Source organism: Mustelus asterias, unplaced genomic scaffold, assembly GCF_964213995.1.
Source record: "Mustelus asterias unplaced genomic scaffold, sMusAst1.hap1.1 HAP1_SCAFFOLD_261, whole genome shotgun sequence".
Lineage (NCBI taxonomy): Eukaryota > Metazoa > Chordata > Chondrichthyes > Carcharhiniformes > Triakidae > Mustelus > Mustelus asterias.
Window position 1 is genome coordinate 300,750 of NW_027590227.1, and position 14,771 is coordinate 315,520.

The 14,771-nt window shown below is 51.1% G+C and overlaps 1 protein-coding gene across 1 annotated transcript in view; it reads left to right on the top strand.

The window, feature by feature from the left end:
• The first annotated feature begins 267 nt into the window (after positions 1 to 267).
• The window catches only part of LOC144485991 (uncharacterized), a 54,175-nt gene continuing 39,671 nt past the window's right edge, over positions 268 to 14,771 (top strand). The window contains exon 1 of the mRNA XM_078204091.1: positions 268 to 520. Within this exon, the coding sequence (XP_078060217.1) occupies positions 471 to 520 (50 nt within the window). The 5' untranslated portion in view covers positions 268 to 470. The remainder of the gene's footprint in view (positions 521 to 14,771) is intronic.

Consider the following 14,771-nt stretch of genomic DNA (forward strand, 5'->3'; position numbering starts at 1 on the left):
GCTGTGATCAAAATGAATGGGAGACGGATCGAATGGCCTCCTGCTGCTTCCAGTTTCTGTGTATGTTTCTATGTCTTAGCCCCTGCCCAGGATGAGTGTTGTTTGGATGGCCGGCCTCCTCCTCCTTTGCTGAGGCGCTGGGCGGGGGATGAATGGCGGCCCTCGCTACCCAGTTGTCCCCGCGGCCGGGAAAACGGCCCAGGAGCGGCAGCGGGCTGGCGGGTGCGGCGCATGCGTGGCTCGGGGATGCCGGAGGCCCCGCCTCCTGCCTCGGGCCGCGCTGCATGCCGGGAAGGAGTTGCGCCAGGCTCCCCGGGAGCAGCAGAGGGAAAATGTCCAGAGTGTAGGAGCCGCGCGCCGCCTGCAGTCCCTCAGCGCCCACCCCCCAAAATCAGCGCTTTCACCCCCTTAGACACCCCCATGCAAAAAGCAGCAGCGTGCACCCCGCAGATTGCAGTCAAAGGTCGCCGATGCATCGGCTGGAGGTGCAGGGCTGGGCCTGGGAGGCCCCTCCGAGAGTGTGAGTAATCTGTAAAAAAGGGGAGGGTCATTCCTCAGGGGGGAGGGGAGGGGAGGGTGACCAAGGTTCCTTTACCCCGCACCCCTCCCACCCCACCCCCTCCCCCACGGCGTTCCTCTAATTGCAACACCCTTTATTACACATACACTCCCCACAACTCCTTAGGATAACCTCCTTTGTGAGATTGCTCCCTCCCCAGGGTTAGTATTTATTAGATTGCTCCATCCCAAGGGTTAGTATTTATTAGATTGCTCCCTCCCCCGGGATAGTATTTATTAGATTGCTCCCTTCCCGGGGTTAGTATTTATTAGATTGCTCCCTCCCCGGGGTTAGTATTTATTAGATTGCTCCCTCCCCAGGGTTAGTATTTATTAGATTGCTCCCTCCCCGGGGTTAGTATTTATTAGATTGCTCCCTCCCCGGGGTTAGTATTTATTAGATTGCTCCCTCCCCGGGGTTAGTATTTATTAGATTGCTACCTCTCCAGGGTTAGTATTTATTAGATTGCGCTACCTCTCCAGGGTTAGTATTTATTAGATTGCGCTACTTCTCCAGGGTTAGTATTTATTAGATTGCGCTCCCTCCCCGGGGTTAGTACTTATTAGATTGCTCCCTCCCCGGGGTTAGTAATTATTAGATTGCTCCCTCTCCAGGGTTAGTCATTATTAGATTGCTCCCTCTCCAGGGTTAGTATTTATTAGATTGCTCCCTCTCCAGGGTTAGTATTTATTAGATTGCTCCCTCTCCAGGGTTAGTATTTATTAGATTGCTCCCTCTCCAGGGTTAGTATTTATTAGATTGCTCCCTCCCCGGGGTTAGTATTTATTAGATTGCTCCCTCTCCAGGGTTAGTATTTATTAGATTGCTCCCTCTCCAGGGTTAGTATTTATTAGATTGCTCCCTCTCCAGGGTTAGTAATTATTAGATTGCTCCCTCTCCAGGGTTAATATTTATTAGATTGCTCCCTCTCCAGGGTTAGTATTTATTAGATTGCTCCCTCTCCAGGGTTAGTATTTATTAGATTGCTCCCTCCCCGGGGTTAGTAATTATTAGATTGCTCCCTCTCCAGGGTTAGTATTTATTAGATTGCTCCCTCTCCAGGGTTAGTATTTATTAGATTGCTCCCCCCCCGGGGTTAGCATTTATTAGATTGCTCCCTCCCCGGGGTTAGTATTTATTAGATTGCTCCCTCTCCGGGGTTAGTATTTATTAGATTGCTCCCTCCCCGGGGTTAGTATTTATTAGATTGCTCCCTCCCCGGGTTTAGTATTTATTAGATTGCTCCCTCTCCACGGTTAGTATTTATTAGATTGCTCCCTCCCCGGGGTTAGTATTTATTAGATTGCGCCCTCCCCGGGCTTAGCATTTATTAGATTGCTCCCTCCCCGGGGTTAGTATTTATTAGATTGCTCCCTCTCCAGGGTTAGTATTTATTAGATTGCTCCCTCTCCAGGGTTAGTATTTATTAGATTGCTCCCTCCCCGGGGTTAGTATTTATTAGATTGCTCCCTCTCCAGGGTTAGTATTTATTAGATTGCTCCCTCCCCGGGCTTAGCATTTATTAGATTGCTCCCTCCCCGGGGTTAGTATTTATTAGATTGCTCCCTCTCTGGGGTTAGTAATTATTAGATTGCTCCATCCCAAGGGTTAGTATTTATTAGATTGCTCCCTCCCCGGGGTTAGTATTGATGAGATTGCTCCCTCCCCGGGGTTGGTATTTATTAGATTGCTCCCTCCCTGGGGTTAGTATTTATTAGATTGCTCCCTCCCTGGGGTTAGTAGTTAGTTCATGCAGAGAGACTGGGAATTTTTGGGAGGGGGTCGTCTTTGATGCAGAGCTGGTTCAGGGAGAGATTGAATTGAGGCATTCAAAATTGGGGAAGTTGTTTGCAATGGGAGTGAATAAGGAGAAACTGTATCCCAATGACTGGAGTGCAGGGACCAGAGGGGGAGACTGATTCAAGGCCATTGGGGAAAGGACCGATGGGGTGTTTGTGGGTGGTTGGGGGATGAGGGAATATTCATTTCTTCTCACATGGTGACGCTTTCAAAACTGTGGGGAAGGAGTGTGATTACTTGGGTCACTTGCCCCCAATTACTAACAGACACGATGTGCTGAATGGTCCCTCCTATTGCTGTACCATCATCAAACAGATACTGTACCCCAAACCCATTTTGAACAATCAGGGGCATTGGCAGCACTGGGGAAATTCAACATACAGAAATGTGATCTGGGAAGAGAAATGAATTAAATGGTACAATTATAAGGGGGTGGTTGAGCAGAGGATTCTGGTTTATGCACACAAATCGTTAGAGATGCTGGAAATTGATTGGATGTTTTGGTTTTATTAATGGAGGAAGAATGTGTGAAATGAAGGAGGTCCTGGTAAACCCTTTGTGAAACTCTTGTTTTCTCCACCTCTCGTTTCTGTGTAACAGGCTCAAGGGGCTGAATGGCCTCCTCCTGTCCCTGGGTAACAGGCTCAAGGGGCTGAATGGCCTCCTTCTGTTCCTGTGTAACAGGCTCAAGGGGCTGAATGGCCCTCCTCCTGTTACTGTGTAACAGGCTCGAGGGGCTGAATGGCCTCCTGTTCCTGTGTAACAGACTCGAGGGGCTGAATGGCCTCCTCCTGTTACTGTGTAACAGGCTCGAGGGGCTGAATGGCCTCCTCCTGTTACTGTGTAACAGGCTCGAGGGGCTGAATGGCCTCCTCCTGTTCCTGTGTAACTGGCTCAAGGGGCTGAATGGCCTCCTCCTGTTACTGTGTAACTGGCTCGAGGGGCTGAATGGCCTCCTCCTGTTCCTGTGTAACAGGCTCGAGGGGCTGAATGGGGCCTCCTCCTGTTCCTGTGTAACAGGCTCGAGGGGCTGAATGGGGCCTTCTCCTGTTCCTGTGTAACAGGCTCGAGGGGCTGAATGGCCTCCTCCTGTTACTGTGTGTGACATTTTCGAGGGGCTGAATGGCCCTCCTCCTGTTACTGTGTAACAGGCTCGAGGGGCTGAATGGCCTCCTGTTCCTGTGTAACAGACTGGAGGGGCTGAATGGCCTCCTCCTGTTACTGTGTAACAGGCTCGAGGGGCTGAATGGCCTCCTCCTGTTCCTGTGTAACTGGCTCAAGGGGCTGAATGGCCTCCTCCTGTTCCTGTGTAACAGGCTCGAGGGGCTGAATGGGGCCTCCTCCTGTTCCTGTGTAACAGGCTCGAGGGGCTGAATGGGGCCTCCTCCTGTTCCTGTGTAACAGGCTCGAGGGGCTGAATGGCGTCCTCCTGTTACTGTGTGTGACATTTTCGAGGGGCTGAGTGGGCCTCCTCCAAAATTCTGGACTGGTTCCTACAGATTGGAGGGTAGGTAATGTAAGTCCGCTATTCAAAAAGGGAGGTAGAGAGAAAACAGGGAACTATAGACCAGTGAGCCTAACGTCGGGACTGGGGAAGTTGCTAGAATCCATTATCGAGGATTCCATAACTCGGCATTTGAAAGGCAGTGGTATAATCAGACAAAGTCAGCATGGATTTACAGAAGGGAAATCGTGCTTGACGAATCTATTGGAAGTCTTTGAGGATGTAACCAGCAGAGTTGACCGAGGAGAACCAATGGATGTGGTTCATTTAGACTTTCAGAAGGCTCTCAACAAGGTCTCATACAACAGACTGCAATGTAAAGTTAAAGCACATGGGATTGCAGGTAATGTCTTGAGACGGATAGAAAGCTGGTTAGCAGATAGGAAGCAAAGAGTTGGCATAAATGGGTCCTTTTCCGTTGGCAGGCAGTGACTTAGTGGGGTCCCGCAGGGATCTGTGTTAGGACCCCAACTGTTCACATTATATACTTATGATTTGGAAGAGGGAATAGCCGGCAGTAAAGAAGGCAAATGGTATGTTGGCCTTTATAGCGAGAGGATTGGAGTACAGGGATGGGGATGTTTTGCTGCAATTGTACAGGGCGTTGGTGAGGCCACACCTGGAGTATTGTGTGCAGTTTCGGTCTCCTTATCTGAGGAAGGATGTCCTTGCTATAGAGGGAGCGCAGCGAAGGTTTACCAGGCTGATTCCTGGGATGGCAGGTCTGTCACATGAGGAGAGACTAAGTCGGTGAGGATTATATTCACTGGAGTTTAGAAGAGTGAGAGGGGATCTCATAGAAACTTATAAAATTCTAACAGGGTTAGACAGGGTAGATTCAGAAAGAATGTTCCCGATGGTGGGGGAGTCCAGAACTAGGGGTCATAGTTTGAGGATAAGGGGTAAACCTTTACCGCCGTGGGGCGGCACGGTAGCACAATAAGGGCGGCACGATAGCACAGTGGTTAGCACTGCTGCTTCACAGCTCCAGGGTCCTGGGTTCGATTCCCGGCTTGGGTCACTATCTGTGTGGAGTTTGCAAATTCTCCTCGTGTCTGCATGGGTTTCCTCCGGGTGCTCCGGTTTCCTCCCACAGTCCAAAGATGTGCGGGTTAGGTTGATTGGCCAGGTTAAAAATTGCCCCTTAGAGTCGTGAGATGCGTAGGTTAGTGGGATTAGCGAGTAAATATGTGGGGGTAGGGCCTGGGTGGGATTGTGGTCGGTGCAGACTCGATGGGCCGAATGGCCTCCTTCTGCACTGTAGGGTTTCTATGATTTCTATGATTTAGAACTGAGGTGAGGAGAAATTTCTTCACCCAGAGGGTGGTGAATGTGTGGAATTCACTCCCACAGGAAGGAGTTGGGGCCAAAACGTGTGATTTCAAGAAGAAATTAGATTTCGCTCTTGGGGCTAAAGGGATCGAGGGATATGGGGGGGAAGGGGGGGATCAGGATATTGAATTTGATGATCAGCCATGATCAAAATGAATGGTGGAACAGGCTGGAAGGGCCGAATGGCCTCCTCCTGCTTCTAGTTTCTGTGTTTCTATGATAAGCACTTGAACTGGCATAACATTCAAGGCGCTGGGCCAAATGCTGGAAAGTAGGATTAGTGTAGATGTAGTCAATATTGCCTGTTCCTGTGTGACAGGCTCGAGGGGCTGAATGGCCTGCTCCTGTTCCTGTGTAACAGACTCGAGGGGCTGAATGGCCTCCTCCTGTTCCTGTGTGCAATAACACAGGAAAGGAACATCACTTAATTACAAAACTTTAAGTGGGAGTTATCACACAGACTACCTCCCGCCCTCAGCCTGATTTCTAAATGTTGGTATGGTCTTGCCAGGGTCATTCAACGCCTATTTTGTGCAGAGCGCCAGGAGCCACTGCAGGGTGCTTGTCCTTGGTGGCAACGTCTGACTGAGTTTCTGGCACCTCGGTCTCCATACCTGAGCTGGAATTGTCAATGTCCCAAGAACTGGCTCTCGTGGTTCTGGTGGGCGGAATGTCCTGTCCGCAGGCCAGTGCAAAGGATACTGATGGTTCCCTGTGGTGAAGGTTATTGAAGTGGGTTTTTTTTGCAGGTCTTCTCCCTGGTTTGCACTACGAACCTACGATGACACTGGTCCAGTTTTTTAGGGTAACTCCCAAAGAGTCATCGCCAAAGTACTTGCGTGGGCCATATCTCCCAGTCTGAAAGCTCTATCTGGTCTCTGACCATTGTGACCCCTTCTCTGGGCTTCTTGTTTTAACTCAACGTTGCTGGCCAAATTTGGGAACGTCAGGCTAAGCCTAGTCCAAAGGCGCTGACCCATCAATATCTCCGCCGGGGCTATTCCTGGAGATGTATGTGGCACAGACCTACAGTTGAAGAGAAAATGTGCAAGCTTTGAAACCTTGGGGGCGATTCAACCAAAAATGCTGAATTGGTGGGAAAACTGTTCTAGATCAGTTTTCTCAGTTCAACGTCAGCGCACTCTGCGCTGCAGAGGTCCCAGTCGTGAATCTCATTAAAAACACGGGGGGGCGGGGAATGGTCGGGGACCTATTCGCACCGGAGTTTGACAGTTCTGGAACTGCGCATTCGCAGTGGTCCCGATCTGTCAGACTCCCCGTTTGCTGCCAGCTCAGTCGCTGGCCAGCCCGGGACCCCTGCAGTGTTGCCCTTCCAGAACCACCCCCCCCAATGGCCCGATTGCAGCCCCCACAGCAATTCCTGGGCCAGCCCTGACCCCCCCCCCCCCACTTGCCCTAGATCGCCCCGATGTCCAGCCCACCCCACCGCCAGCAGTGGTGATTCCCCCCCCCATCCCCTTCTCCCCCCCTTGCCCGCCTCAATCGCTGCCCTCCCTCCATCCCAGACCGGTCCCAATGCAGAGCGGCAGCAGGACCCCCCATCCCCACCGATCACCCCTCGGCCCTGCCCACAGAAGGCCCTGCCCCCTTGGCACTGCCTGATGCCTGTTGGGCAGTGCCAAGGTGCCCCATGGGCACTTTGCCCCCTGGGCAGTGCCAGGCAGCACAGGCTGGCACTGCCAGGGTGCCCATGCCCAGGGCGCTCCACTCTCCAGCTGGCTGACCCCCAGAGGCCCCAATCGCCTCCTCCTTCAGTCTGGCGGGGACTCCCGCTAGTTCCCCGAACGTGGGGAGCTAGTCTAAACCCCGCTGTAATGAAGTACTCCTGGCGAGGTGGGAGATTTTATCGGGACCGATAAGTTCCCGATAATGAAATGCAAAATATATTAAAAATACATTTAAAAATGATTCCAATCACTTACCTGTCTTCCTGCCGGTTTCCAGTGTGGCCTGGACTCCAATTGTTCTCCAGCTATGGGAGATGTTCATATGTTCCTGGCGCATGCACAAATCCCGGAAAAAGGCCGACGACACGCATCTCCCAGCCCAACCTGCCAGAAAAGTTGCGGGGCACAATGGGAGAATCGCCCCCCTTATCTTGCCAAATATCAGGAATTGAGTACAGAGGATGGCATCATCCTGTGGTGAGCCTGGGTGATTATCCCGTGTGCAGACCAGCAACTAATCCTTCAAGAATTGCACAATGGCCACCCAGGAATTTCTGAGATGGAGATACTCGTGATGAGCCAGGTCTCATGGCCGAGCACAGACAGTGACATCGAAAAGCTTCTCAAGCCATGCAAAACAAAGAATAAGGAAAATTACAGCACAGGAACAGGCCCTTTGGCCCTCCAAACCTGCACCATGCTGCCCGTCTGAACCCCCTACCCTTCCAGGGACCATACCCCTCTATACTCATCTATTCATGTATTTGTTAAGACGCCCCTTAAAAGTCACGACCGTATCCGCTTCCACTCCCTCTCCCGGCAGCGAGTTCCAGGCACCCAGCACCCTCTGTGTAAAAAAAATCTGCCTCATACATCTCCTTTAAACCTTGCCCCTCGCACCTTAAACCTGTGCCCCGAGTAATTGACTCTTCCACCCTGGGAAAAGTTTCTGACTATCCACTCTGTCCATGCCCCTCATAATCTTGTAGACTTCTATCAGGTCGCCCCTCAACCTCCGTCGTTCCAGTGAGAACAAACCAAGTTTCTCCAACCTCTCCTCATAGCTAGTGCCCTCCATACCAGGCAACATCCTGGTCAATCTTTTCTGTACCCTCTCCAAAGCCTCCACAAAACCTGCCAGAAAAACCAGAAGGCCCCAACAGCAGCCTCATTGCACCCTTGGGAATGGCTGGGGAGACCGTGAGTACATGCTGATTGCTCAGGGGCATTGATGGGTCCATGTTTTTAATCCTCATCAACGTCCATTCAAAATGGATTGGCATGCTCTCACAATACCATCGAGAAACTCTGTCAAACTTTTCACACAGATGGTCTGCCTGAGGTCCTTGTGACAGATGACGGGACCCCATTTACCAAGCAGAAGTTTCAGACCTTCACACTTCCACACAGCATCCTACTACCCATCCTCAAACGGCCTGGCCAGGAGGGTGGTCCAGACATTCAAAAGTGGCATGAAGAAACAAACCGCAGGCACGGCTTGAGAAGCTTTTCGATGTCACTGTCTGTGCTCGGCCTTGAGACCTGGCTCATCACGAGTATCTCCATCTCAGAAATTCCTGGGTGGCCATTGTGCAATTCTTGAAGGATTAGTTGCTGGTCTGCACACGGGATAATCACCTGGGCTCCCCACAAGATGATGCCATCTTTCAATTCCTGATATTTGGAGAGAAAAAGTTTCAAATCCTCCATAGAATTCCTTTGTGGTCCACCACTTAGGACGACGTAACGTAGTTTCGCCAACGTGGGGTCCTTTTGAGTTCTTGTCCAGATCGGTTTGGCGGATACTGGCAGAGTACAGTTCAGAATCATTACGACTTCACCCGTCTTCGGAGGAGAAGATAGGCTGGTGGGTAGCAGCAGGCGGCTCAAGGCATCCGTGTTGGCTATATGTCTTCCTGGACGATGTTCTAAGATCTATTCGGAGGCACCTAATAGCAGTGTCCGGAATTGGATCCAGGCTGATGTGATGGGAGGAATCTCCTTGGGGTTCCGTAGGGATCTGTGCTGGGACCTCAACTGTTTACATTATATATTAATGATTTTGAAGAGGGAACTGAATGTGTTATCTCCAAATTTGGAGACGATACAAAAGCTGGGTGGGAGGGTGAGCTGTGAGGAGGATGCAGAGATGCTTCAGTATGATTTGGACAGGCTGAGTGTGTGGGTATCTGCATGGCAGATGCAGTATAATGTGGATAAATGTGAGGTTATCCACTTTGGTACCAATAATAGGAAGACAGATTATTATTTGAATGGGTGTAAATTGAGAGAGGCGGATACTCAGCGAGACCTTGGAGTCCTCGTGCATCAGTCGCTGAGAGTCAGCGCGCAGGTACAGCAGGCAGTGAAGAAGGTGAATGGTATGTTGCCCTTCATAGCGAGAGGATTTGAGTAAAGGGATAGGGATGTTTTGCTGCAATTGTACAGGGCGTTGGTGAGACCACACCTGGAGTATTGTGTGCAGTTTTGGTCTCCTTGTCAGAGGAAGAATGTCCTTGCCGTAGAGGGAGCGCAGCGAAGGTTTACCAGGCTGATTCCTGGGATGGCAGGTCTGTCATATGAGGAGAGACTAAGTCGGTGAGGATTATATTCACTGGAGTTTAGAAGAGTGAGAGGGGATCTCATAGAAACTTATAAAATTCTAACAGGGTTAGACAGGGGAGATTCAGAAAGAATGTTCCCGATGGTGGGGGAGTCCAGAACTAGGGGTCATAGTTTGAGGATAAGGGGTAAACCTTTAGAACTGAGGTGAGGAGAAATTTCTTCACCGAGGGTGGTGAATGTGTGGAATTCACTCCCACAGGAAGTAGTTGAGGCCAAAACGTTGTGTGATTTCAAGAAGAAATTAGATTTTGCTCTTGGGGCTAAAGGGATCGAGGGATATGGGGGGAAGGGGGGGGGGCGGGGGGATCAGGATATTGAATTTGATGATCAGCCATGGTCAGAATGAATGGCGGAGTCGGCTGGAAGGGCCGAATGGCCTCCTCCTGCTCCTAGTTTCTATGTCTGGGTGGACTTTAGGACTACAAGTGCAGCATGGATGTGCTTAGTCCTCACTGTATTGTGGAGAGACTTCCCGTCTAGTTCTGGTACCTATCAGCCCCAACTCCAGTCGCCCCTTCTTGGCAGTAAATGGGAGCGGTTATCTGCTGGGACCCGAGTTCTACAGGCTGACAACATTACCATCTATAGACCCCTGGAGCTCCTGGGTCCCCTTTCCTGCATTTTTGTGGGAAAGGGCCAGTTCTGTGGCTTTCATGATGTGGAGATGCCGGCGGTGGACTGGGGTGAACACAGTAAGAAGTCTCACAACACCAGGTTAAAGTCCAACAGGTTTATTTGGTAGCAAATACCATAAGCTTTCGGAGCGCTGCTCCTTCGTCAGATGGAGTGGAAATCTGCTCTCAAACCGTGCACAGAGACACAAAAAATCAAGTTACAGAATACTGATTAGAATGCGAATCCCTACAGCCAGCCAGGTCTTAAAGGTACAGACAATGTGAGTGGAGGGAGCATTAAACACAGGTTAAAGAGATGTGTATTGTCTCCAGACAGGACAGCTAGTGAGATTCTGCAAGTCCAGGGGGCAAGCTGTGGGGGTTACTGATAATGTGACATGAACCCAATATCCCGGTTGAGGCCGTCCTCATGTGTACGGAACTTGGCTATCAGTTTCTGCTCAGCGACTCTGCGCTGTCGTGTGTCGTGAAGGCCGCCTTGGAGAACGCTTACCTGAAGATCCAAGGCTGAATGCCCGTGACTGCTGAAGTGTTCCCCCACAGGAAGAGAGCAGTCTTGCCTGGTGATTGTCGAGCGGTGTTCATTCATCCGTTGTCGTAGCGTCTGCATGGTTTCCCCAATGTACCACGCCTCGGGACATCCTTTCCTGCAGCGTATCAGGTAGACAATGTTGGCCGAGTTGCAAGAGTAGGTACCGTGTACCTGGTAGATGGCGTTCTCACGTGAGATGATGGCATCCGTGTCGATGATCCGGCACATCTTGCAGAGGTTGCTGTGGCAGGGTTGTGTGGTGTCGTGGTCACTGTTCTCCTGAAGGCTGGGTAGTTTGCTGCGGACAATGGTCTGTTTGAGGTTGCGTGGTTGTTTGAAGGCAAGAAGTGGGGGTGTGGGGATGGCCTTGGCGGGATGTTCGTCTTCATCAATGACATGTTGAAGGCTCCGGAGGAGATGCCGTAGCTTCTCCGCTCCGTGGAAGTACTGGACGACGAAGGGTACTCTGTCCACCGTGTCCCGTGTGTGTCTTCTGAGGAGGTCGGTGCGGTTTTTCGCTGTGGCGCGTCGGAACTGTTGATCGATGAGTCGATCGCCATATCCTGTTCTTATGAGGGCATCTTTCAGCGTCTGGAGGTGTCTGTTGCGATCCTCCTCATCCGAGCAGATCCTGTGTATACGGAGGGCTTGTCCGTAGGGGATGGCTTCTTTAACGTGTTTAGGGTGGAAGCTGGAGAAGTGGAGCATCGTGAGGTTATCCGTGGGCTTGAGGTACAGTGAGGTGCTGAGGTGACCGTCCTTAATGGAGATGCGTGTGTCCAAGAATGCAACCGATTCCGGAGAGTAGTCAATCGTGAGTCTGATGGTGGGATGGAACTTGTTGATGTCATCATATAGTTGTTTCAGTGATTGTTCACCATGACTCAAAAGGAAGAAAATATCATCGATGTATCTCGTGTATAGCATCGATTGAAGGTCCCGTGCGGTGAAGAAGTCTTGTTCGAACCTGTGCATGAAGATGTTGGCATATTGAGGTGCAAATTTGGTCCCCATGGCTGTTCCGTGTGTCTGGATGAAGAACTGGTTGTTGAAGGTGAAGACATTGTGGTCCAGGATGAAGCGGATGAGTTGTAAAATTGCATCTGGAAACTGGCAGTTGACGGCATTGAGTACTGAGGCTGTTGCAGCAATGCCATCATCGTGGGGGATGCTGGTGTAGAATGCCGAGACATCCATTGTGACGAGGAGTGCTCCTGGTTCAACTGCTCCATGTGTGCTGAGTTTCTGTAGGAAGTCCGCAGTGTCACGACAAAAGCTGGGGTTCTTTGTACAATGGGTTTCAGGATGCCCTCGACATAGCCGGAGAGGTTCTCGCACAGGGTCCCATTGCCGATATAATGGGACGGCCGGGTGTGTTTGCCTAGTGTATCTTTGGGAGGCAGTAGAGATCTCCAACGCGTGGAGTACATGGGATGAGAGCACGGAGGGTGTTTTGAAGGTCCGGATCAAAGGCTCCAAGTGGAGAGGATCTCCAAGAAGATCGCGCATATCGACACAGACATCAAGTTTCTACCAACATGCAAGAAAGCAGACAAGATACCCAAAGGACTACGGATCACGAACCCACTCAGGTCAACCTATAACACAGACTACGCTGAGAGACTTTGCCGTCGCACCTCTCTCACACTCCTCAACCACCTCATACACCAGCTCTACAGCAAACGCCGCAGCCTGGAAACCAAGATAGAATCCATATTCTCAACTTGCGCTCAGGACGCAGACCAGCTGCGAAACTCTGCCAAGCAGACGAGACAAAGGAACTACACCATCTACATGCACACCAAGAACAGGAAACTTGAGAAACTTGGCATCACCACCAGCAGCCACCAAGCCTCCCCCGGTACCACAGTAGAAAACAGTACAACTGCGGGGAAGTCCATTGTCAACTTATCGGACTACACACTTCAGCCAGATGAAATCGAAGTTCTCAGCCGAGGGCTCAACTTGTGCCCCACTACCAAAATAGACCCCATCAGTCTCGCAGCGGACACAGAGGAATTCATCAGGCGAATGAGGCTGCGGGGGGGGGCGGGGGTTCTTCCACAAACCCCAAGAGGCCAACAGCGAACACAATGAGACAGAGAGATCCGCAGTGCAACCGAAGAGGAAGGAGTCGAATTGGACTCCTCCGGAAGACCACTGCCCTCGACTTGACATGTATACCCAAGCCATCAGGAGGTGCGTCAACACCAAATTCATCAGCCCCACTCACAAGACAGCCCCGAACATCACCCAAGCACAACGTAACGCCATCCACGCTCTCAAGACCAACCGCAACATTGTCATCAAACCAGCAGACAAAGGACTGTCTGAATCATACATCGTCATACTGAACAGAACGGATTACTGCAAAGAAGTGTACCGACAACTGAACAACGAGGAACACTACAGACAGTTACCCACAGATCCGACCAAAGAACACACCCGTCAACTCAACACTCTGATCAAAACCTTTGATCCGGACCTTCAGAGCACCCTCCGTGCTCTCATCCCACGTACTCCACGCGTTGGAGATCTCTACTGCCTCCCGAAGATACACAAGGCAAACACACCCGGCCGTCCCATCGTTTCAGGCAATGGGACCCTGTGCGAGAATCTCTCCGGCTATGTCGAGGGCATCTTGAAACCCATTGTACAGAGAACCCCCAGCTTTTGTCGCGACACTACGGACTTCCTACAGAAACTCAGCACACATGGAGCAGTTGAACCAGGAGCACTCCTCGTCACAATGGATGTCTCGGCACTCTACACCAGCATCCCCCACGATGATGGCATTGCTGCAACAGCCTCAGTACTCAATGCCGTCAACTGCCAGTTTCCAGATGCAATTTTACAACTCATCCGCTTCATCCTGGACCACAATGTCTTCACCTTCAACAACCAGTTCTTCATCCAGACACACGGAACAGCCATGGGGACCAAATCCGCACCTCAATATGCCAACATCTTCATGCACAGGTTCGAACAAGACTTCTTCACTGCACAGGACCTTCAACCGATGCTATACACGAGATACATCGATGATATTTTCTTCCTTTGGAGTCATGGTGAACAATCACTGAAACAACTATATGATGACATCAACAAGTTCCATCCCACCATCAGACTCACGATGGACTACTCTCTGGAATCGGTTGCATTCTTGGACACACGCATCTCCATTAAGGACGGTCACCTCAGCACCTCACTGTACCGCAAGCCCACGGATAACCTCATGATGCTCCACTTCTCCAGCTTCCACCCATAACACGTTAAAGAAGCCATCCCCTACAGACAAGCCCTCCGAATACACAGGATCTGCTCGGATGAGGAGGATCGCAACAGACACCTCCAGACGCTGAAAGATGCCCTCATAAGAACAAGATATGGCGCTCGACTCATCGATCAACAGTTCCAACGCGCCACAGCGAAAAACCGCACCGACCTCCTCCGAAGACAAACACGGGACACGGTGGACAGAGTACCCTTCGTCGTCCAGTACTTCCCCGGAGCGGAGAAGCTACGGCATCTCCTCCGGAGCCTTCAACATGTCATTGATGAAGACGAACATCTCGCCAAGGCCATCCCCACACCCCCACTTCTTGCCTTCAAACAACCACGCAACCTCAAACAGACCATTGTCCGCAGCAAACTACCCAGCCTTCAGGAGAACAGTGACCACGACACCACACAACCCTGCCACATCAACCTCTGCAAGATGTGCCGGATCGTCGACACGGATGCCATCGTCTCACGTGAGAACACCATCTACCAGGTACACGGTACCTACTCTTGCAACTCGGCCAACATTGTCTACCTGATACGCTGCAGGAAAGGATGTCCCGAGGCATGGTACATTGGGGAAACCATGCAGACGCTACGACAACGGATGAATGAACACCGCTCGACAATCACCAGGCAAGACTGTTCTCTTCCTGTGGGGGAGCACTTCAGCAGTCACGGGCATTCAGCCTTGGATCTTCAGGTAAGCGTTCTCCAAGGTGGCCTTCACGACACACGACAGCGCAGAGTCGCTGAGCAGAAACTGATAGCCAAGTTCCGCACACATGAGGACGGCCTCAACCGGGATGTTGGA